The 21,723-nt window shown below is 46.8% G+C and overlaps 1 protein-coding gene across 2 annotated transcripts in view; it reads left to right on the plus strand.

The window, feature by feature from the left end:
- The window catches only part of FAF1 (Fas associated factor 1), a 1,868,643-nt gene that overhangs the window by 1,401,493 nt on the left and 445,427 nt on the right, over positions 1-21,723 (plus strand). For both annotated transcript variants that reach the window (XM_085602652.1, XM_085602654.1), the window contains exon 15: positions 11,693-11,781. In XM_085602652.1, the coding sequence (XP_085458778.1) occupies positions 11,693-11,781 (89 nt within the window). The remainder of the gene's footprint in view (positions 1-11,692; positions 11,782-21,723) is intronic.

A 21,723-nucleotide genomic window follows, 5' to 3' on the forward strand; every position in this document is an offset into this window, starting at 1 on the left:
ACAACTGACATGAGTCTGGGGAATACAAACAATGTACAAGATTGGCTTTTAACACTTCACACGTGGCCATTAAGGTTCTTAACACTTTTGTCTCTCCCTTTTTTCTCCTGCTGCACGTAGGGATGCCTGGCTCCGCCTCCGGCGCCGCAGTGGGTGCCGTTCGTTCCACCCTTGCCTCAGTTCTAGGACCATTTCATTCCTACCTGGGACCCGCATTGGGAGACGATGCCGGACCGGCGCCGTTTACGATGCCGTTTGTCCCCTCTCCGGCTCCAGGTCTGCCGCCGCGACCGGTCCCTCCTGCGACGGAGGTGGAGGATGACTGGGAGGGGTCCAAGGACCCTCTTGTCTGTCAATGTGACTCCGAGCAGGACTGGGTGGACGATCTGGAGGACGCCGGCAACCTCGATGTCTCTTCTGACACGGGGTTTACCTCTCCCCGCCTACGATGGAGGAGGGCGCCTCCTACACGATGGTGCTCCGTCAGGCTGCTGAGGTCCTCAATCTTGATCTTCCTACGGTAGCCCTCAAAACTAACCTCCTTACTGAGGTGCTCCAGACGACTTCGACTTCGTCGGAGCCTCTGCTTCCCTTCAACGATGCCCTCACCGACGTCCTTTTGGGCACTTGGTCGCGACTTTTTGTGGATAAAAATGTCGCCAGGCGTCACCGCCCGGCACCTGGTGACCCTGCGTTCTTGACCACTCATCCCACGCCGGAGAGTCTGGTCATCCAGACCTCGACGTCACAGAGTGCTTTTCCCACTGCTCTGCCGGATAAGGACTCTAAGAAGCGGGAGCAGTTTGGTAAGCGGTTGGTCTCGTCGGCCAGCTTGGGGCTGCGGTCGGTGAACACCGCCTGTTTGTTGGGCCGCTATTACCACACGGTGTCGGTCACAGTTGCTCAGGTGTTGCCTCAGTGTCCTGAGGAGGTCCAGGCTGTGCTTTCCCAGGCAATTGCTGAGGGTAAGGATGCGGCTAAGTTCGCCATTCGGTGTGGTTTGGACACCGCTGACTCGTTGGGCAGGGCGATTTCTACGACTGTGGCGCTGCGTCGCCACTCTTGGTTGCGATCCACTGGGTTCTTGCCTGACGGCCAGAGCTCGCTCATGGACATGCCCTTTGATGGCACTTGCCTGTTTGGCGATAAGGGTGACAGTGCGCTGGAGCGCTTTAAGGACTCACAGGCCACGGCCAAGTCCTTGGATCTTTCCTCGAAAAGCCCAGCCACTTCTGGATTTCGTTCCTTTCGTGGCCAAGGCAGGGGCGCCCAGGCACGTTCCTTCAACAAGCCTGTGCGGAACCAGCCTCAGCGCGGACGTGGCTTACTCAGGGGCGGCTCTGGGAATCAGCGTGGGGGGCAGTCCACCTCCGCCCCGCTGCTTCTACCTCCAAACCTTCCTAATCCGAGCTTTGTGGAGCACCCCACACAGGTGGGTGGCAGGGTCTGCCACCACCTCCACCACTGGCGCGATATCACATCGGACAAGTGGGTGTTGCAGATCATCCGCAAGGTTTATTCTCTTCCCTTTCAGTCTTCCCCTCCAGCCATGCCACCTCGGTGCCACCGCATGTCGGGGGATCACCAGCAGGAAGTTACGGCCCTCTTGGCCAATGGGGCCATCAAGCACGTTCCTGGGCCAGAATTAGGACGTGGTTGTTATTCCCACTACTTTCTGGTCCCCAAGAAGGACAAAGGGGGCCTGCGCCCCATCTTGGACCTACGGAACGTCTATGGCTTCCTCCGGAAGGAGAAGTTCAAAATGCTGACTCTGGCTCAGGTCCTGGCTGCCCTCGACCCTGGAGACTGGATGGTAGCGTTGGACTTGCAGGACACATATTTTCACATCCCCGTCCTGTCGGCCCACCGGCGTTACCTGCGGTTTACGGTAGACCAGGAGCATTTTCAGTTTGCCGTGCTCCCCTTCGGCCTTACCAGTGCCCCTCGGGTGTTCACGAAGGTGATGGCGGTGGTCGCAGCTCACCTGCGCAGGTCGGGGGTGTCAGTCTTCCCCTATCTCGACGACTGGTTGTTGAAGGCGGGCTCGCCCCAGGCAGCTGTCAACCACCTCCAGACTACGGCCGACCTCCTGCATTTGCTGGGGTGCTCCGTCAGCGTGCCGAAGTCGCACCCGAGTCCCTCTCAGAAGCTCCCCTTCATCGGAGTGGTTCTGGATTCGACACTGTTTCGGGTTTATCCTCCCGAGCTGCGAGCCCGGGATATTCAGGCTATGATTCCGATCTTTCAGCCTCTGTCCCGGGTTTTAGTCAGAATGACCCTCCGTCTCCAGGGCCTGATGGCATCCTGCATCCTGCTGGTGCAACATGCCAGATGGCATGTGCGGGCTCTGCTGTGGGACCTGAAGTTCCAGTGGGCGCAGCATCAGGGCAACTTGTCCGATCATGTCCAGATCTCGGAGGGCTCTGCACGACAATTGCAGTGGTGGATCACGAATCGTGATTGGGTCAGTGGCAGATCCCTCTCCCATCTCCAACCGGAGCACACAGTGGTGATGGATGCGTCCCTCCTGGGATGGGGAGGCCACTTGGGAGAGGTGGAGATCAGGGGACTCTGGTCTCCGGCGGAGTCCCGGCTCCATATCAACCTCTTGGAGCTTCGGGTGATCCGGCTTGCACTGAAAGCATTCTTTCCCTCTGTCCGGGGAAGTGTGGTGCAGGTGTTCACGGACAACACGACCGCCATGTTGTATTGCAACAAACAGGGCGGGGTGGGGTCCTGGACCCTATGTCAGGAGGCCCTGCGCCTCTGGACGTGGCTGGAACATCAAGGCATTACCTTGGTGATTCAACACCTGGCAGGTTCTCTGAACGCCAGGGCAGATAAACTCAGCTGCCGGGGCTTGATGGATCACGAATGGCGTCTGCACTCTGACGTGGCGCTAGGTCTCTTTCTTCAGTGGGGAGAGCCTTGGTTAGATCTATTCGCCACCGAAGAGAACGCGCAATGTCATCAGTTCTGCGCGTTGGAATTTCCAAGGCGGCACTCGGTCGACTACGCTTTTCATCGCGAGTGGAGTTGTCTGTTGTACACCTTTCCGCCTATACCACTTCTACCCAGAGTGCTGAAAAAGATTTGGCGCGACCGGGCCCAAGTCATCCTTGTGGCTCCGGATTGGGCACGAAGATACTGGTATCCCGAACTTCTCAGCATGACAATCTATCCCCCGATCCGTCTGCCTCTTCGGGAGGATCTTGTGTCGCAGCAGCAGGGGACGGTCCTCCACCCAAACCTGTCCAGCCTCTACCTCCATGCGTGGAGATTGAGAAGCGACAGTTGACAGCTTTGGATCTTCCTCCCGAATTCTGTGATGTCATTCTGGCAGCCAGGCGTCCCTCCACTAAAACGGTAAACGGTATACGCCTGCAGGTGGAACAAGTTTGTGGCATGGTGCACAGCAAAGGCTGTGGATCCCCTTTCTACCCCTCTTCTGTTCCTTCTTTCTTTGGCCCAGCAGGGCTCTGCTCTGGGCACTATCAAAGGTTATCTTTCGGCCATCTCCGCCTTTTTGAGGCTTCCAGATCAGCCTTCTCTGTTTAAGTCTCCGGTAGTTAACCGTTTCCTTAAAGGCATTACGCACACGTTTCCTCCAGTGCCGTTCATCATGCCTCAATGGGAGTTGAATCTCGTTTTGACTTATCTGATGTGCGCTCTGTTTGAGCCCCCTCATACCTGTCCTTTTCGTCTTCTTACTCTTAAGACGGCTATCCTGGTCGCTATCACCTCTGCCAGAAGAGTGAGTGAGCTCCCGGCTCTTTCTTCCAAATATAATTTCCTTTCTGTTCATCTGGACAAGGTGGTGTTAAGGACTTGTCCTTCTTTTTTGACAAAGGTGGTCACGAACTTCCACATCGGGCAGACCATCACTTTGCCTACCTTCTTTCCGCCACCACATCCTTCGAGGGAAGAGGAGAGGCTCCACCATCTGGACCCAAAACGGGTGCTCGCATTCTATCTCAAGCGTACACAGCAGTTCCGGGTTGATGACCAGTTCTTTGTTGGCTACGTGGGCGCCAAGGAAGGTCGGCTGTTCACAAATGGACCATCTCTCATGGGTCTTTCTGTGCATCAAAGCATGTTACTCCTTGGCTAAGAAGGAGCCTCCTGTGGGGCTGCGTGCCCATTCTACCAGGGCAACTGCAGCCACTACTGCCTTGGGACGTGGCATCCCCTTGCAGGACATTTGTCAGGCAGCTACGTGGGCCTCGCAGCACACGTTTACCAGGCATTACTACCTTGACCGTCAGGTGTGGAGGGACGGCTTCTTTGGCCGTTCTGTTCTCCGTGACTTTCTGGTGTAATCTTTTCGGAGACCCACCACCGGGGTTGGTATTGCTGGGGTATTTATTCTAAGGTAAGGAATCTATCACTAACGTGTCTCTTTCATATAAGGCGTTACTGAATGTAAGTAACTTGTTTATTACAGTTAATCTAGATACAAAGATAGACTTGGCTCTTCTCTTACATTGATGAACATATGTTGGATATGTGCTGGCACATTTAGTGATAATCTTCAATATAATTATGATGGTAGGCCATTAGGGTCCACAGCTTTCCCACTCTTTAGCTGTTTTATTGCATCTTCAATTTTGTCTGTTTTAATCTCTGTGTCTAAGGTTTGCATGTCCTCGTATAGAAAGGTATTCATTGACATGCCTCTTACAAATAATTCTAGTTCTGCTTCTGTATTTGGCAGGTTGGACATTTAAAATTATTTCAGATAGTGGGTGAAGGCCTCTGTTATTTCTCTTGCAGTGTTTCTTATCATCCCTTGGTGGTCCCCAACTCTTTGTCGTTCCTCTCTTCTTGATAACCAGGCCTGCAGCTTTCCCACTTTTCCTGATTCCTAAAGTCTATGTTGAGTACTAAGATATCGTTTTTGGTCTTCTTCCTGGGCAAACTTTCTATTGTCTCGATGAAGAGAGCTTTCTTGTGCATCAATTCCGTCAAGGATAGTTATAGATCTATGTTGTGTAGTTTCACCTCTCACGTATATTTTCCTCTTGGCTATCTCAGAGACAGCTCGATCTCTAATTTCTTGACCTCTTATTACTGCGTTATAGGCTTCCCAGAGTTTTTCATCTGCTTGTACTGTTCCATTATTTCATTTAAAGAACTAGTTTGTTGCAATGTTTAGGGCTTTTATAGTAGTTTTGTTTTAAAGGTACCAAGCATCCAGCCTCCATCCCGACTGATTTTTCCCCTGTGATTTTTGCTGTCATAGGGGAATGAGCATTGATTTACCTTGCAAGGTACGTTGCCTCAATAGACCTCCCACTTTGCATTCCCAGAATGTATAACTAATGTAGTCTAGATTATGAGTTTCTTGTGCCAGAGCAGTAATATTAATCCTTATCTACGTACCCAATCTGCAGCTTCTTCAAAATCTTCCAGAACTGAATGCTAAACTCCTTTTAGGTGCAGTGTTACAAATCTACAGATGTTGGCCTTTGTGTTAAATTAAAATCCCCTTCTGTCACTAGCAGTGCTTCTGGCATCTGGAGCACCACTTCCCCCACTTGCTCTAGGACTGTTGTCTCAATACCCGGTAGTAAATAAATTTACAACACTGCATTTTTGTTGTTGTCTATTGTGGCATAACATCCCATGATGTCAGCCTGTGTCTGCATCACAATAACAGGCAGTGCTGTTTTAGCCCCTATGCCGACGCCCCTTGAGAACGATGTGAACCCGGCTTGTGCCAGTACTTTATAACAGCCTGGTCCAATTAATAATCAGTTGTTTCCTAATAATGTAATAATGTTTCTTGAAGCAGAACAAAGTCCACCCTTTGTCTTTTCAAGAATTGTACTACAGTCTCACTCTCATGTTTCAGCTTGTGCCCCAAACCATTAACATTCCATGTCATCGCTTTAAGAATTCACTTGTGCCGTGGCCTGGAGGGGAATGAAGTAGGACGTATGCCTCCGGCAGCCTGAGGCCCATCCATTGCCATCCTGGGCGCCAACTTGACGGAGGGACCACACTGCGTGCCCCGGTGAGGGTTCGGGGTAGGCGCCCACCGGCCACTGCAGGCCACCCAAGTGGTATACCGGTGGGGAAAGACACGGACCCTGTCCCGACTGGGGTCCGACCTGTAGAACCGAGACCAACACTACAGCAAGAACTGGGGCAGGAGTCTGGGAGACCTGAGGCCCAGTTAGAGAAGGTGCAGAGCAGCAGGGCATACCAACGTATGTGCTCTTCACCTCCCTCCCGAGGCTCATCAGTGGCTGCCCCCGGGTTGTGTTCTTGGGACGACTGGAGCGGGCTGTGAGCCCGCAGCGATCACCTCCGAGCTGGACACCTGTGAAGACATCCTGACCGCGGCCCACCCCTGGCAGTAAGCAGCAACACGAGCCTCCGGAGCCTGGGATGGCAGTGGCTGAGGCTGGAAAGAAGGTGGGCCATCTGCCCTTGACCCCACCTACCTTGCTTGCCTCTGCTTGCGCGGGGGCCCAGCATGCCGGACTGGTTCTTCGGAGGTGAGAGGGAGCGTGGGCGGGCCCGGGGTTGGGGTTGGGCGGTGGAGCGCTCCGAGGAAGCCCTCCTTTTGTGGACCCTTCTCCCCTGCCATCTTACACAGACGGCACTCCCGCCTGTGGCCCTGCGCGAGGCTCCTGGTCCCTCTTGATGTGGGTGGAGAGGTCCACGGTGCTACTGAACTCTTACCTGGCCATCACTCTAGCGGCCTACCCATACAAGAGGAACGCGGCCTACTGCAACACGCCGCATTAGGAGCCTGCAGACCGGTGGCCTCCTGATTGGAGAGCGTGGGGGAGGGCCCGGACCCTCAGGGACGCCACTGCCTGGGTTTAGGAAGACTAAGAGGATCGCAAGGGGGCCCGCCTATAAGAAGCCTCCTGAAACCGACCCGGAAGGTGGGTCTGAGTGAAACACCAGCACTCCCCCTACCCCTTGTTACTGCCCTGTGGCCCGAACAGTTGCGACTCTCTGATACTGGAGGCCTGTGCGGGCTTAGGGCGGCCCGGCCTACGAGTGAGTTACCTAAGCTCCACATAGCGGGAGAGAACCACAGCACCTCTCACATCAAGGGGCGAATGAGGTTGGTCATGGTGTGTGTCGTGGTGGCACCCGCAGCGGCCCGGCTGGTGACTGTTTACCTTGTGGTGTGCTTTCAATGATGCAGACCCTGCTCCTAGCTGACTGCATCCACACATCGTCACGTATTTGGGGCGGCTTGAGCCTTCATCATATATTTAACTGAACCGCAGGCTTCCCTGGTCTGGCTGTGTAGCTTGTTATCGTGGCTGGTCCTCGTCTGCTTGGCCATACGCCCTACAGGTGGTGGGGTGAGACACATCTAGACGCCCTGTCAGCCCGACTATCCTCCAAGTAAGGCATAGTGGACATGCAACTCTCCAAAGCAGCAAAGGACAATCCGGTGATCTCCCTCTGGTCCAAAGCGTCTCTTCCCGAGTCTGAGCCGTTGGCCTCCCGGAGCAAAGACAATAGAGCCCCCATTCGCTGCCCCGATCACGCAGGCTTTTATGGATAGCTTCTTGCAGGAAATCTGCGTAGATATTGGTACTCTCAAGGTGGAGTTCAAATCCTGCCTTAAGGACATGCAGAGAGAAGTCACAAACATAGGGGAGTGGATGACCTGGAACTCATGGTCGAAGCTCACTCCGAGGACCAAGAAATGCTATGGAGGCGGGTGGCAGCCCTAGAGGAACAGAACATAGAGATCCAATCTAAGCAGGAAGACTTGGAAAATGAAGCTGCCGAAATAACACATTCATACGGGTAGTCTCTAGAGGAGCGGAATGTGATGACATCCTGTCTTACACAGCTGATCTCCTCCATGAGATCAGGGGGATGAAGACACCGCTCCGCGACCCTTTATAAAGCACACCAGGTTGCTGTGGGCCCCAGACGCAACCTCAGATATCCTGACCCGTGTCCATTTCTTTGAGAAAAAAGAGGGGATCCTTTTGGCTGCCAGAGGTAAAGTAATGCTGACTTTTTGCGGCCACACGGTGCAACTATTCCAGGACCTGTCCCCAGTCACATTATGAAAGCGTCGAGAATTCAAGCCAGTTCTGACAAGCTTTGCAAACTGGGGATCCATTATTCTTTCTCCCTCTGTTCCTGTGGGAGGGCAGGTGACGATTGATCGGATCTCTCGCAGACGCCAAGCACCTGGTGGGTCTTAATGACAATGCTGGCAATCATGCTGACCCACAAGCCAGAGGCTCCGCTGGGAAAAACGTGCAACCAATCTGGACCGATGTCTGGGCCGCATCGCCCCGACAAACTCCAGGCGGAGGAAACCTTGCAGGAAACCAAACAGGACATTATTCATCACCTCTGGAGCCTTGGAGGGGCCCTGTCACCAGCGTGGTCCACCACCAGCTCCCTGTGAACTGGCCCTCACTTCTCCCTGCGCTGGTGAACACTCCTTGCATCATTCCACCCTGAGACACACTAACTGCGTGGCGATGGGCCCTGAGGCCTGAAGGAGGACCACAATCCAGCGCCTCACGATGTGCCCAGACTGCTCCGAAATGGCCGCCATGACAACCACCACTCCAGGAGGATGACCCCTATAGCAGGCCTAGCGCATTATGTGTCGGCCTGCACAGGATGTGGAGGCCTCCATTGGGCCCGGTTGACCCTTTGTTCTTTTTGATTGTTCTCTGTTTTTTTCTCTCTTTCAATTTTTTTTTCTGTTCTCACATGTCAATCCCTCTCATGGGTGGGTATCACCATCACACACTAAAGTCACAGGCAGGAATCTGAGTTATGGGCACCACGAGCAATGTATTAGCACCCACGAAAATTGATATCCCTGAATGTTCGGGGTCTAAATTTTCCCAATAAACTCAAACAAGTTTGACGATGCATACTACAGCACGACCCAGACATACTCCTTCTGCAGGAGACCCACTTACTGCAAGCCAACTGTCACTGAACATTCTTGTTGACATTACGGGTAACTATACATCCTCGGAGAACCATCCATTTCTCCACCCGCCATCTTGTCTTATATAGGTTTCAGACTAACCGTACCCCCAACGACTCAAGATCTCTGTCAAATTCTCATTTCTCAAATACACAACAATGTTAACTTTATATAATCCTATTGCGTGTGTCTCTTGGTTTATTTCCCGATATTCTGCAAGTGAAGAAACTCATGCTCCAAATGGGGTGTTGCGGCCTGGATACCTCCCAAACTCCGTCCTGTTATAGTAATCAATGTTTCCTAGCCTATTGTGGAATTCCACCTTGCCATATAACAGTCCCATGTTCCGTTCAGCTTTAGAATTGTACCTGGTTAGTCATCTGCATTTTTAGTTGTAATAATTCTAGTCACTTGAGGATGGTTAGTCTTCTGCATTCTTAGTTGTAATCATTCCAGTCACTAGAGTATTCTTTGAGCCACCATGGTGGCATTTTCATTTCGTGCATCTCCATATTCCTGCATCAGTTTTCCGCTGTACTTGCATCCTCTTTAGGTCCTTGCCATTGCATATTTCTGGTGTCTGGTTTATTGGTCCTGTCCTTTTTCTTTAAACTTCTGCTCTTGGTTAATCCTCTTCTTAACCCTTGTTAGGCTTCCAGTTTGTTTCTAAGTGGTTCTGGTTGATCCGACAGTGCCATTAGAGACATAGGCAATATTGAGTTTTGTTTACTTCCCTTTGTATGTCACCCTTCCAGCCATTCCCATGCATTTCGCAAACTGGAGTAGTACCATGATTTCCCCTCTGAGATGATTTGTAACTTGACCAAGAAAAGCATCATATACTTGATCTTTTTCTTTCCTGACTTCGACAAATGTTCTGCATTTGGCCTGTACAGTTTAGGCATTGTCTGGAAAGTGAAGACTTTTCAAGCTCTAATATGCTAGTGGATCTTTAGCTCTAGCTTATTGCAGGATGAAATCCAAGTCTCTGTAATTAAGGACAGGTGCTGTTATCACTCTTTGTATCGCTCAGGGTCTTGGAGGAGGCCTCAGGTTTTTGATATGCCAACCCATTCATGAACAGCCCGGACATTCCTTCTGGTTTAAATTTGTAAAGGATTAGAGCTTCCTTAAATGTCTTCACTTATGGGCACTTCACCTTCTCGGATGCCCCTACAATTCTGATATTGTTCGCTGTGGAACGTTTTTTGGTTTCTTCTGCTCTCAGTGCTACTCTCGGTCTGTCTCCTTCTGCACTTATTTTATATTGGCTTGCAGGATCATAATTTCCATCTCATGAATCGCCACTGGTTTTTTTTCTTGCAAACTTTGTCTCTCAGAGACCATCCTGATATCACTCCTCAGCAGAGTGATGTCCTGTTCCACAATGTTAATTTAGTTTTTTCAGGCTGAACTACACTCTGACACATTTGGGACCTCTCTTGCCTGATTGATCCTCCCATTCGTTTGTTTTAACTTGAGTGTCAGAGGTACCACCGCGGGGACCTTTTGAAATGCTCATCTTTCCAACTCACTCTAGTCTAGGATGCTGATTTTTTGCTTTTGTCCTTACCCGTATTTGTCTTCTGTTTCTGATTGTCAGTTTATGCCCTTGCATTGGACTAATCCGGCTACTGCCTCATTCTTTAGAGAGGTGAGCATGCAGAACATGTTTAATACAGACGCTTGTTTTGTGAAAAACAATATTTCCTGAATTCAGATACTATGGCACAAGCTTTGTTTAGAAAATTGGTTGTTCTGCATATTTTTTTGTAACTTTACTTCTTCTTTATCCAAGACCTATCTGTCCAAATTGTTAGATATTTCTGGTGAATTGGTCAAAGATGAAATAAAAAGATGTACTTTAGTACGCCCTGGAAGAAAAAGTTGCTTTCTTCCTGTAACATTGGTTTTGACTGATTGTCTGGTATGCTCGTCAGACAGAGAAATTTTTCGAAACTTAAGGAGATGTACGCTAGGCATCGTTTATGCACGAGGGTGCAATTATATTTGATGATTAATTATGCAACCCCTGCAGTTGTCTCCCTCTGGCTCTGTGACATTATGTAGTACAGTTATGTGGTTCGGGCTGTGCGCAGGTATGTTTTAAAAATAAATATGGACACTACATCTATTGAAACCAAAGTTATTGTTGCTATTACAGGACAGATTTATGTTTGTACAGATCTGATGAAACAGTAAAAGGACATACTGCAAGATTGTTACATGACAGCAGAAATAATCTGTAGCTAATTTCCCCAAAACATATTTGTATTGATTGTTGTTATTAATATTTTGGAAATTTGCTAAACTGATTTGTTCCACAAATAAAAGTTCTCATTTGTAGTAAGGGTTCTTATGGTGTGAAGTATTGTATTTTATTGTTGTTTTAATGATGTACATAGTACACGCAAGATAGAGGAAGAAACATTTACTGATGCAATTTTAACTGCTCTTGTATGCAGTAATTAAATTGTTGCCTGAATACACAGTCGAAACGCTTTTCATCAATATTGTACATAAAATAAAATCTTTTACATAGATGTGATTGTCTTTTCAGCACACGTCTCTAAACTCATAAAGGTTCATCCTCCCAAACTCTGAAAATAGTCTAATTAGATATTCAAATCTAATCTGCACCTTTTTCTTTGAAGTAGATTTATTAATTCACCTCTGATTAATTCTAGACGGACTTTCCATATTTAATATCTCTTGTAATAAGTTTGGTACTATTTTGTGTGTTGCTAGGTAACACAACAGTGGATGAACTAATGATGAGGCAAATGGCTGCAATGGAGATATTCACTTCACAACAGCAGGAGGACATAAAAGATGAGGTAAGAGGGCATTTGGTCATTAGATACAATTTCTAGATTTTACTCTCACACTTTGGTACATTTTTGTAGTGTTTTTATCCCTCAAGCGTACATAGAATATGAAAGTTGAACATGATTGTCTTTCATGTATTGAGGTATGTTATTGAGGATGCAGGAGGTATGTTACTTGTGTTGTTTTTTTCTATATTTGAGTTTCTGAGTTTTCAAACAGTTTAAGGTAGCCACATATCTATTTGTGTGGGGCACTATCAATAAAGCATAATGTGAATAATACCTAACCTATGCAGAAGTATTTATTAGCTTTTGAACGGACATCTAGCATTTTAACCAGATCATAGGCACTCCAATAAGGGTCTGTTGGTTATGGATGCGTACATCCCTATTTCTGCCAATTAAGGCATCATACAAGGTGAACAAAACTGTGTAAAACATTAACGTGGCCCAACAGGTGGTGGAGTATGGTCAGCTGACTTAGTGGGGGTGGCAAGGGCAGATCGAAGTGTGTATTGAACCTGAATGTGTGTATGCATGTGTTGAGGCAATTCACAGGTGGAATACATCCCCAGTGCTCTCCCTCCTCCCGCCAAGTCAAGGACAGTCGGAGAGGTCAGGCAAGCTATCAGTCCACAAGACATGCATTCATGGTGGGTGTTCGTCATCCCTTGGCTGAGTCTGAAAGGCAATGAGCAGCGTCTCCCACTCCTGTGAGAGAAGATGTTTTCTCAAGCCCTTTTCCTCCTCCTGGCTGAGTGCACAATTGTCCGCTTCTGCCCAGACCTTCACTGATTGATACCACATAGATACCCATGATGGAGCGTTCGCCTTCCAGTGCTGAGTAACCATGCGTCTTGTTAGCAACAATTCAGGGTCTGTGAAGAGGGATACAAGCTTGTTCTTTGAACCATAAAAGCCCCAACCTGCAAGACTCCCAACTGTGACGTGTTGCTTCTGGTGGTGTGACCAAGATCTGATGCGACCCCTTCAGTATTGTGAAAGGGCAGGATAGAACTTTAACATGTGGAGCATGTCAACACTAAGCAAATGGGCGTTTGGGCAGCAGGAGTTTGTGTCGGGGAAGTACTTGTTTATTTTGGAGGAGTTTGGTAAGCCCAATGTAGGAGGAAGAGTTGGATGAGCTTGAAACTCATTTCTGAACACCTTAGTGGGGTACGATAATATGTCCCACACTTTGCCAGTGAGGATCCCCACTAGGTCTGCCTCCCAGTTTGCCCTCAAACCAGTCATAGGTACCCAGGTGTATTCTGCAAGGTTCAACCATCTGATGAGGTGTAAGCCATGACATTAAGATACTGAAGGACCTTGTGGTGAGATGGCTAGTCCGCGTCTGTGCCCCAGTCCAAGCTTAGCACTCATGTCAAAACAGTGTAAGTTGAAAATTGGCCTGTGGGATTGTTCTATTGTTTATTGATCTCATCGGAAGGGAGGAAAACAACATCTTGCAAAGGTGACAATGGTCGTGAGACCAGCAGCTACTCACTTCTGCAAGAATCGAGTGTTCCTCAAAAGGCTTAGGAGACAGATAGGAGGTGTGTTGGATGTTTTTGGGCTGTAAGACGTAATCCCCTTTTGAAGCATGCATGAGCCACCGATAGTAGGTGGGAGAGGAGCTGTCTAGTACTTCCTCGAAGAAAGAAAAGTAGTTGGAGTCCCTGCACTTTCAATGGAGCCATTAGCTTGGCAGCGTCTGCTAAGTAAACCTGGGAAAGCCAGCTGCAAATCCACTGCAACTGAGAGGCCAGATAGCAATGCTCAAAGTTCGGAAGCCCTACACCTCCCAGTTCCATTGAGCACCACATCTTGGCCAACACCACTTGGCAGCAGCCACTGCTCCACATTAAATCTCCCAGCAGCTCATGCCGTTTGCAAAAGAATGACCAAGGGAGGAGTATGGGCAGGTTGGCAAAATAGTAAAAGAGTTTTGGAAGCCTTGTCATTTTCGAGAGAGACACCCTTTCAATGACTTATAAAAGAAGCATTCTCCAGAAGGCCACCTTCTGAGTGCTGTTACTGCTCTAATGGCTTTGCTGTCTAGTAAATCTATTTCCTCATGGAACATACAAATCCCCAAGTAGCAAAGCCTATCCCATTGCCACTAGAGAGGGACCTCCCACAATAAACATCGGGCTCAGGAGTTAACCTGCAAGCCACATACTCAGCAGTAAGCGCTTGTTACCTGTGTGTAAGTTCACATGGTTCAATTTGACATCCCTAAGATAGAGCAACATTTTGTCGGCGTAAAGGAAGACTGCATACAATATGTCAGCTAGGAAGATGCCCCAGGTCTCACCCCTGGATGCAAGCAAATAGCAATAGGCAATAGACCGCATCACAATTGGCTAAGAAATTGGGGGAAGAGAGAGCAGCCCTGTCTAGGAGTGCGGTGGATGGCAAGTGGATCAGAAATAAGGCACCGAGTTCTGACCCTCGTCGAGAATCTCGTGTAGAGCAAACCAATAATCTGTAACAGGCGATTTCCAATCACTGTTACACCTCAAGCAGATCTGCCTAGTCTAATGAGTCAAATGTCTTTCCAAAATGTAACATCAGGCATGCTACCTGGGGTAGAGTCTGGGTGTGAATTCCATGATCCGGTAAAGTCTACTAAGATTTTCCATGCTCCTTCTGCCCGCGACAGGGCCATTCTGATCTGAGTGGGTCAGATGAGGGAGAAGGGGCAGCATCCAGTTTTCCAGGATCTTGCTATGTTGTAATCTGTATTCAGGATTGCAAGAGGTCTATAGGAGGAAAGATCGGTTATTTCCTTACCCGGTTTAGGAATAGACACAAAGAGAGCCTCCCTAAATGCAGGAGAAAGCATGTCCTCAGTGAGGGCTGTCTTGTAAAGCTGCTGTAGCAGGCCAGAATTCGCCTGGTAGAACTCCAAAGGCAAGCTGTAAGGGTCAGGCATCTTGCCCCTTGCCAATGAATGTATGGCCTCTCTTATTTTCTCTAGAGTGATAGGGGCATCTAGCTCCAGAAGCTGATCTCTAGAAATACATGGCACTGTAGTTTCATCCAACAGACACGAGATCCCCATTAGAGCAACTTTTCGTCAAGGCATGTAACATACAATAGTGGTCAATGAAACCAGCATCAATGTCATTAAGGATGTGTACTACGACATTGGGGGCAGTCCAAATGAAGGCAATTGGGACCTTTTGCATCAGCTTGTCTATAAAACAAGGCCACCAGTTTGTCTCAATCAGAATGAACTTTTGTCGCATGTATTGTATAGTTTATGCATCGCTTTCTTTCAAGTAATTCACCATGCTATGCTTAAGCAATAGTAAGGGCCTCCATGCTGGCCAAAGAAGCAACAGTTTCCCTCTCAAGACGGAGCGTGGAGTGCTCTATGGATTGCAGCTCAGTTTCCAACGCCTCCCGCACACACTACAGTGTTGATACAGTACCTGCTTATCGCATCTTTAAAGGCCTCCCAGTCCACTGCACTGTAATAGTCTGTCATGGTCTCCTGTAGCAGGGAACAAAAGGTTGTATTCTCTAGTAGCGAAGGCTGTTTACCCCACGTCTGAATTGGGAGAAATGTGTTGATACCCAACCATATGGGGATTGTGGTCTGAATCAGACCCAGATTGCGCATATGTGAAAAAGAGGTGCAAATGGTTGCTGAGAATAGAATGTGGTCAAACCTAACGTGAAGGTAGTGAGGAGAAGAATAGAAGGAGTAAATCTTAGCTTGCAGGTTACACTGGCACCCAATGTCTTGTAGTGTTGCAGCCAGCTCATAAAGTGCTTTGTGTTGTGTGCTGTTGGAGCCTGTGGTAAGGGAAGGAATGATCTATCTAGAGGTATGTCCAGAGTGCAGCTGAAGTCCCCTTAAATATGCAGGGGTTGTCAGCCCACTGTGCTAGGCGATTAGAAAGGGTAGTTGGGAAAACGTCTGCTCCATGTTGGGGCCATTGATTCATGTCAAAACAATAGAGGCATGCGTAGGCAGCCACGTATCAGAACATATCTGCCTTCTGTGTCAATGATAATTTGCTGAAATGAAGTTCTAGCCCGCACCCCAAAACTAACCCCCACCCCACCAAACCAATGCCCCCTTTCCCCAAACGAATGCCCCCTCTACCGCCTGTGAAAAGACTCCGTAACCGCGGAGGACACCTGGCCTCACCAGCATTGCTGGAGTCTCTGTGCTTCAGATTGCGTAAAATAGGACTCCTGTAACAATGCTATTTGCGTGTTTCTGCTTTTCAGGTAAGCAAAGACTGAGTAACATTTAGCAGCAGATCGCATGCTCCTAATGTTTCATGCGACAATTTTAAACTTGGCAGGGGAACTTGGCCCTCTAGAAACCATGCCGAAGTGAGCACGCATTAACACCGAAAGGTACAATGTGGAACTAGCACAAACTGACAGTCAAGCTCCCCCACCATTCCCTCAAGTACAATAAAGATAAATCTACCCAAAACCCCCCGGCTAGTCTCAACAGTACATAACACGGAGGGCAGGAAGCTAACGGCTCCCTGTCCAAATCGGGAGCAAGCATGAACAAATACATCTCGGGGAGGCCAAAATGTATGAACTGTCGTGAATGGTAGCCTTTGGCCCTGTATCACAGCAATAACTGTGTGAGTCCATTTTGGGGTATAAAACTATAATAACTGCTTGGGGAGAGTTAACATGAGAGAGCAGATAGTGTCACCATTCGCTAGCTAATTTACTACACATCTTCCACCATCTGGGGGATGACCAGCGGCTGGTCCATCTCCTAGCCAAAGGGTGAGAAGTGGCAGGGTTAACCTCGCTGGAGGTTTCTTCCGGAATCTCTTGTACAGAGGTTTGAGGATGAAAAGCAGTTGCAGTGGCTATCCTCGTTTTCCTGTCTTCTGCTGCTTGGTGCCCGCTTGACGACAGTAGGGCGTCATCAAGAGCATCTGTGGCAGTTACTCCTCAGAAGGTGCTTCCAACTCCCAGACACCTCCCAAATACACGTTTTCCTGCTCCCAGGTGAATGTCACTCAACCCAGTGCCATGCCTCTGCAGGTCGGAAAAAAAAAACGAGTTGTATGGGCGTCATTGATTTTCAGAGTAGCTGGGAACACAGATAAGAACTATTGGACCATTACACTAAACCTCCGCTTAAGCCCTAGGAAAGAGAAATATTTGTGCTGGACCACTATCATATGTTCTTGAAATAGCGTGATACGTTGGTTGTCAACTTCCAGCTGAGAGACATTTTGGACTTAAAATTGAGAATATTGGCAACCATTGGGACAGAGTGCTGAGCCAAGAGAAGGTTGTCTCTTCAGGGCCCTGTGTACTCCACTATTGGGTGGAAAAGGAGTAAGTATGAGAGCTGAGGCATGAAACACTTCATCCAGTTATCGAGGTACGTGACTGTATCTGTGATATTTATGTATTTGATAGGAAACATATGCATAAAAAAGATCTGGCCCGGAATTAGAAGTGGTCAGAAGAGCCATCTAGGTTCAACTGTGTGTCCCAGGACCTGCTGCTTACAAGTGCCTTGATTCCCGTTGGCAGAATTGAATGGCGTCTGTAGACTCTCCCTATTTAAGAATGAGATTGAGTGTTTAGTAATACATCAGTAATATAGGTCAACACTAGGCAGGCATGTTGTTTACAGAACATGAGGATATGTCTACTCTAGTAGTTTAGATTTTGTGTTCAAGTTGTACAGAATTCATCTTGCAGAAGAGGAAGTAGGGAGAGTGTAAAGAGAAAAGATTTAAATGTTTTACCTACGTCATGAGAGTTGGAGCTAGTCTCAAATTATGTTATACATTTTTTCAAGTGCCCAGAGTATTGAAGGAATGGCTTTTCATTTTATTTTCATTGCCGTTGGGATCTCAAGTTCTAGAAGTGTCATGCAGATGTTGCGGTGACAAAGTGTGTTTCTGCAAGGTACTCTGTGAATAGCATTGTATAGTAAGCAGAGGGATTTGAACATATTCTATATTTAGAGTGAAAGTCAGTGGAGCAGGTATGGTTGTACTGAACTGTAATAAAGTATGAAGGATACTCCTAGGACAAATATGTTGTCGCAAGCCACATATAGCAGGACACAGCTCTATCTATGTGCGGAAAAAAGGCTTCCACTCTGGAATGTAAGGTGTTTATTGGAAGGATTTGATCCTGTGCAGGGCGCTGAGTTTGTACCATGCTGACTGGTATGTGTTTCTTTTTTTTGTAAAGAATATTAAAAACTTGTTTTAATCTGTTTACCAGCACTTGCCCCAGTATTTTACAATTCAGATTTAACACCAGCACGTACTTGTAGGACTTCTGTCTGGTGGGTTTTTCCTGGTTTTGGGTACTGTTACTATTATTAGCTTTCTTGTAGTGGCTATAACCTCTTGGATTGCACTCCCTACAAACAAATCTCTAGCAGTGCTGTGCTAGTAGTCTTTGGCACTCATTGTGAAACTTTAGGCAAGCCATCTGAGGTAGATGTTTTGGTTATCCACAAACGTTTTGTAGTCACTTGGATTTCACTGTCCAACAAATAAGCCTCCAAGTCCTGTTTTCTGATGTTGTGAGTGTTGCAATCTCCTAGTTCCATTTATGTGTACTCTAATAATTTCACAGCTACAGATTTAGATGCATTAACTGAAAGTTGATAGGAGAGGTTATGGCAGTGTAGGGTAGACAGTGAACACTGTAGTTCAGTCCTATAGAAAAGTGTTGTCTGCATATTGCACAAAAAAGCACAGTAAATGATCCTTTGGCTTCAGTGGAAAAGAATTAGCTGAAAAAAGGGAAGACCCAATTTCTTTGGTATAGAGGCTAAAAAACCTGGGTTCTGTGAATTTGGAGAAAATACAGAAGAAAAGATAAGGCACCAATTTCTGTTGGCATGTAACTTAGACAAAATGTGTGAGGACCCCTGGGGTCAAAAACAATTCCAGTTTTTATGACGTTTTGATTATTGATAAGCTGGTTGAACACTCCTCATTATGTATTTGTGAGTTGCAGAGACACAAGGATTCAGCAACAACTGTACAGGTAATAGCACCCGCTTCAAAAATAAACAACTTTTCTTAATTATAAAAAGGAAATAATTAGTTTCAGGTGTGGTCGTCCTAATCACTTTGCTAATTTCAACGATTGTCCAGCAATAAGAGCGATTTGTAAACAGTGTGGAAAAAAAGGGCGCTTTGTGAAATATTGGAAATCTAATGGTGAAAAAACTAAATCAATGAGATAAGTATAGAAATCTCAGATGTGGTATTGCAAGTGATCAACGATGTTGAATGTGTAACTGAAATAACATGTGAACATCCATCTGATGAAGTTTCACTTAGTGGCTTAGAAGTCACCACGATGATGGATTCTGAGGCAAGGTTGTCCCTTATTTCAGATGAAGCTTTTGCTAATTGTTTTCAAGGAAAGTCAAACTAAAGACACCAGATGCGTCACCCCATGGTTATGGTAGTAAACCCATAGAGTTGGGCTATCACAAATTGAACTTCAGGTTAATTTGGCACAGGGTAAGATTTATGTTCCAGTGAAGGGGGACACAGTATTGAGTTAGCCGCATCAAATGCTGTTAGGGATATGTATTGATCCAAATGCTGTGCCCCAAGTCTAATTCCGAAAGTTTAACGTAAGATCCATATGATCACACACATCTGATGTACATGCTAAAGATTTTCTCTAAGAATTTCTTGAGGTGTTTTCTTACAAAGTGTGTAATAGGATATGTTCACCAAATTCGCCTGAAGGAAGGGTCCGTCCCTTTGGTGTGCAAAGTCAGAAACATTCTCTTAAACCTACAGGACGCTGTGAAACAGGAGTTTGAGTATTTTTATGCAGATGGGATAATTGAGACAGTCCAAGCCTCTGAGTGGGTTGCACCCATAGTGATTGCAAAAGAAGGATCCAGAGAGGTCAAATTATGTGTAGATCTCAGGCATTTAAATACAGAGGTGGTGGAGGACAGGTTTCCGCTTTCAAATATTACAGAAATGACGGGTGTGTTGGGCGGTGCTAGGTTGTTATCGATGTTAGCTCTTACATCGGCATATCATCAGATTCAGCTAAGCGAAGATTCAAAAGCTCTCACGGCTTTCATAACGCCCTTCATGGTGTTTTGCTTCAACAGGGTGCTGTTCGGTCTTTGCTTCAGAGATTGATGAATGACTTGCTAGGATAGATTACTGGATGATGTAATATACATTGAATATTTGGAAACACATTTGGATAAGATCCGAGAAGTTCTGATTATTTCTGTATCTAAGGGTATCAATTGGTGCAAATTTTGTGTGTCGGAGATAATGCATCTCGGGCACACAATTTCTGCAGATGGTGTGAAGCCCAAAGATGGTCTAGTCAGGGCCATTTTAGGTTTAAAATGCCCAGAAAAGAGAGAGGATGTGCAAGCTTTCTTGGGGGACGACTGAGTTTTACAGCAGTTTTGTGCCAAAGGTTTCTTGTCTCATTTGTGCCATTGATAATCTGAATGAATGTCAAAAGAAGTTTGGTGACATCAAGGAGAATTTATCTTTAGTGCATCATTTAAAACTTTTTATTCCTGGTTCACCATGTTGTCTGATTAGTGATGCCAGTGAGAAAGGACTAGTTGCGGTTTTGAAGCAGAAGCAAAAAGATGAGGAAGTGAATGAATATAGCGTTTGCTTCCTGATCTTTGAAGGGTGCAGAAAGTAAATACTTGACAATTGAGAAGAAGGCAGTATTTTGGGGCATCAGGAAATTTAGACAATTCTGTGGGGAGCAAAGTTTGCTGTGTGTACAGATCACAAACCCTTGCAAGAGGTGTTTGGAAGGAAAGGGCGGAGCTGAATGTGGTTGCTGGTGGAAGGATGATGAGAACAAAGTGTGTGCATTAACTGGTGGATGTGTTACTGAGAAGGTGTGTATGGAAGAGATTTAGAAAGATGGTGATCAAGGAGGTGGTTGGACCTGTTGGGAGTGACAGAGGTCTACCGAAAAGGAACTTGGGAGGTTTTGAAAAAGTCCCTCCTTAAGTGGTAAGAGATCAACTGTTGTCTCAGACCCAGCAAGCTACCAAGGAATGTGTAAGACTAAAGAACATTTAATAAGCATTTATTGGTGGTCAGGCATGGATTTGCAAATTGAAAGGTTGGTTAGAGAGTGTTGTGATTGCAAGTTGGCTGACAAGTCTCAAAAGGTGAGAACAGTGCCAGTGTTTTTTTGTGAGTTACCAATTGGAGTGTGGGATGGAGTTGCCAGCGATATTGTTGGCCCATTGGAAATAAAAGGAAATTCGAGAAAATACATACTGTTATTTGTGAGAGAAGGCACTCCCAGTTGTAGTTTAACAGATAATGTTGTACAGTTTACTTCTGAGGAAATGAGAATATGTTTGCATGATGGGGGATTGTGCAAATAAAACGTGCCTTATACCATTCCAAGACAAATGGGATGGTTGAAAGGTTTAATCGAACATTAATAGAAACAATCCAGATCGCTGGGTTGAAAGGGGACAGCTGGTTTCATGTAATAGAAAGCAGAGTCGAAGAATATAGATTCACCCCACACTCCACGATGGGGTTAGTGTCCTTTTGAGATTTCACACAAACGTAAAGCAAAAACTAAAGTGTGTTTTCCTTGGTTCGTAGATATGGGAGTAAGTATCCCACGATTGAGGAGAAAATGGTCAGTGGGAGGGCCAAGGATTTGAGGATGGAAAAGGATAGAAACACTAACTATGATGTTCAGAAAGCAGTCTTGGATTTGAGATTCAATGTGAATGACATGGTCAAAGTTACATTTCCAAAGAAAACACAGGATGGGTCTAACTTCAGCAATAGTTGTAAACATTTTGAAAGCGGCGGCAAAGCTTAATGATTGGAGAAAATGGAATTTCAACAGTCTTGTTATCAATAATTAAGTCTAAGAATTGTTTGTTTTGATATCAATAATTTACAAATTGTATGTCTATTCTTTTTAGTC

Source organism: Triturus cristatus, chromosome 4_2, assembly GCF_964204655.1.
Source record: "Triturus cristatus chromosome 4_2, aTriCri1.1, whole genome shotgun sequence".
In the NCBI taxonomy this organism is placed as follows: Eukaryota; Metazoa; Chordata; class Amphibia; order Caudata; family Salamandridae; genus Triturus; species Triturus cristatus.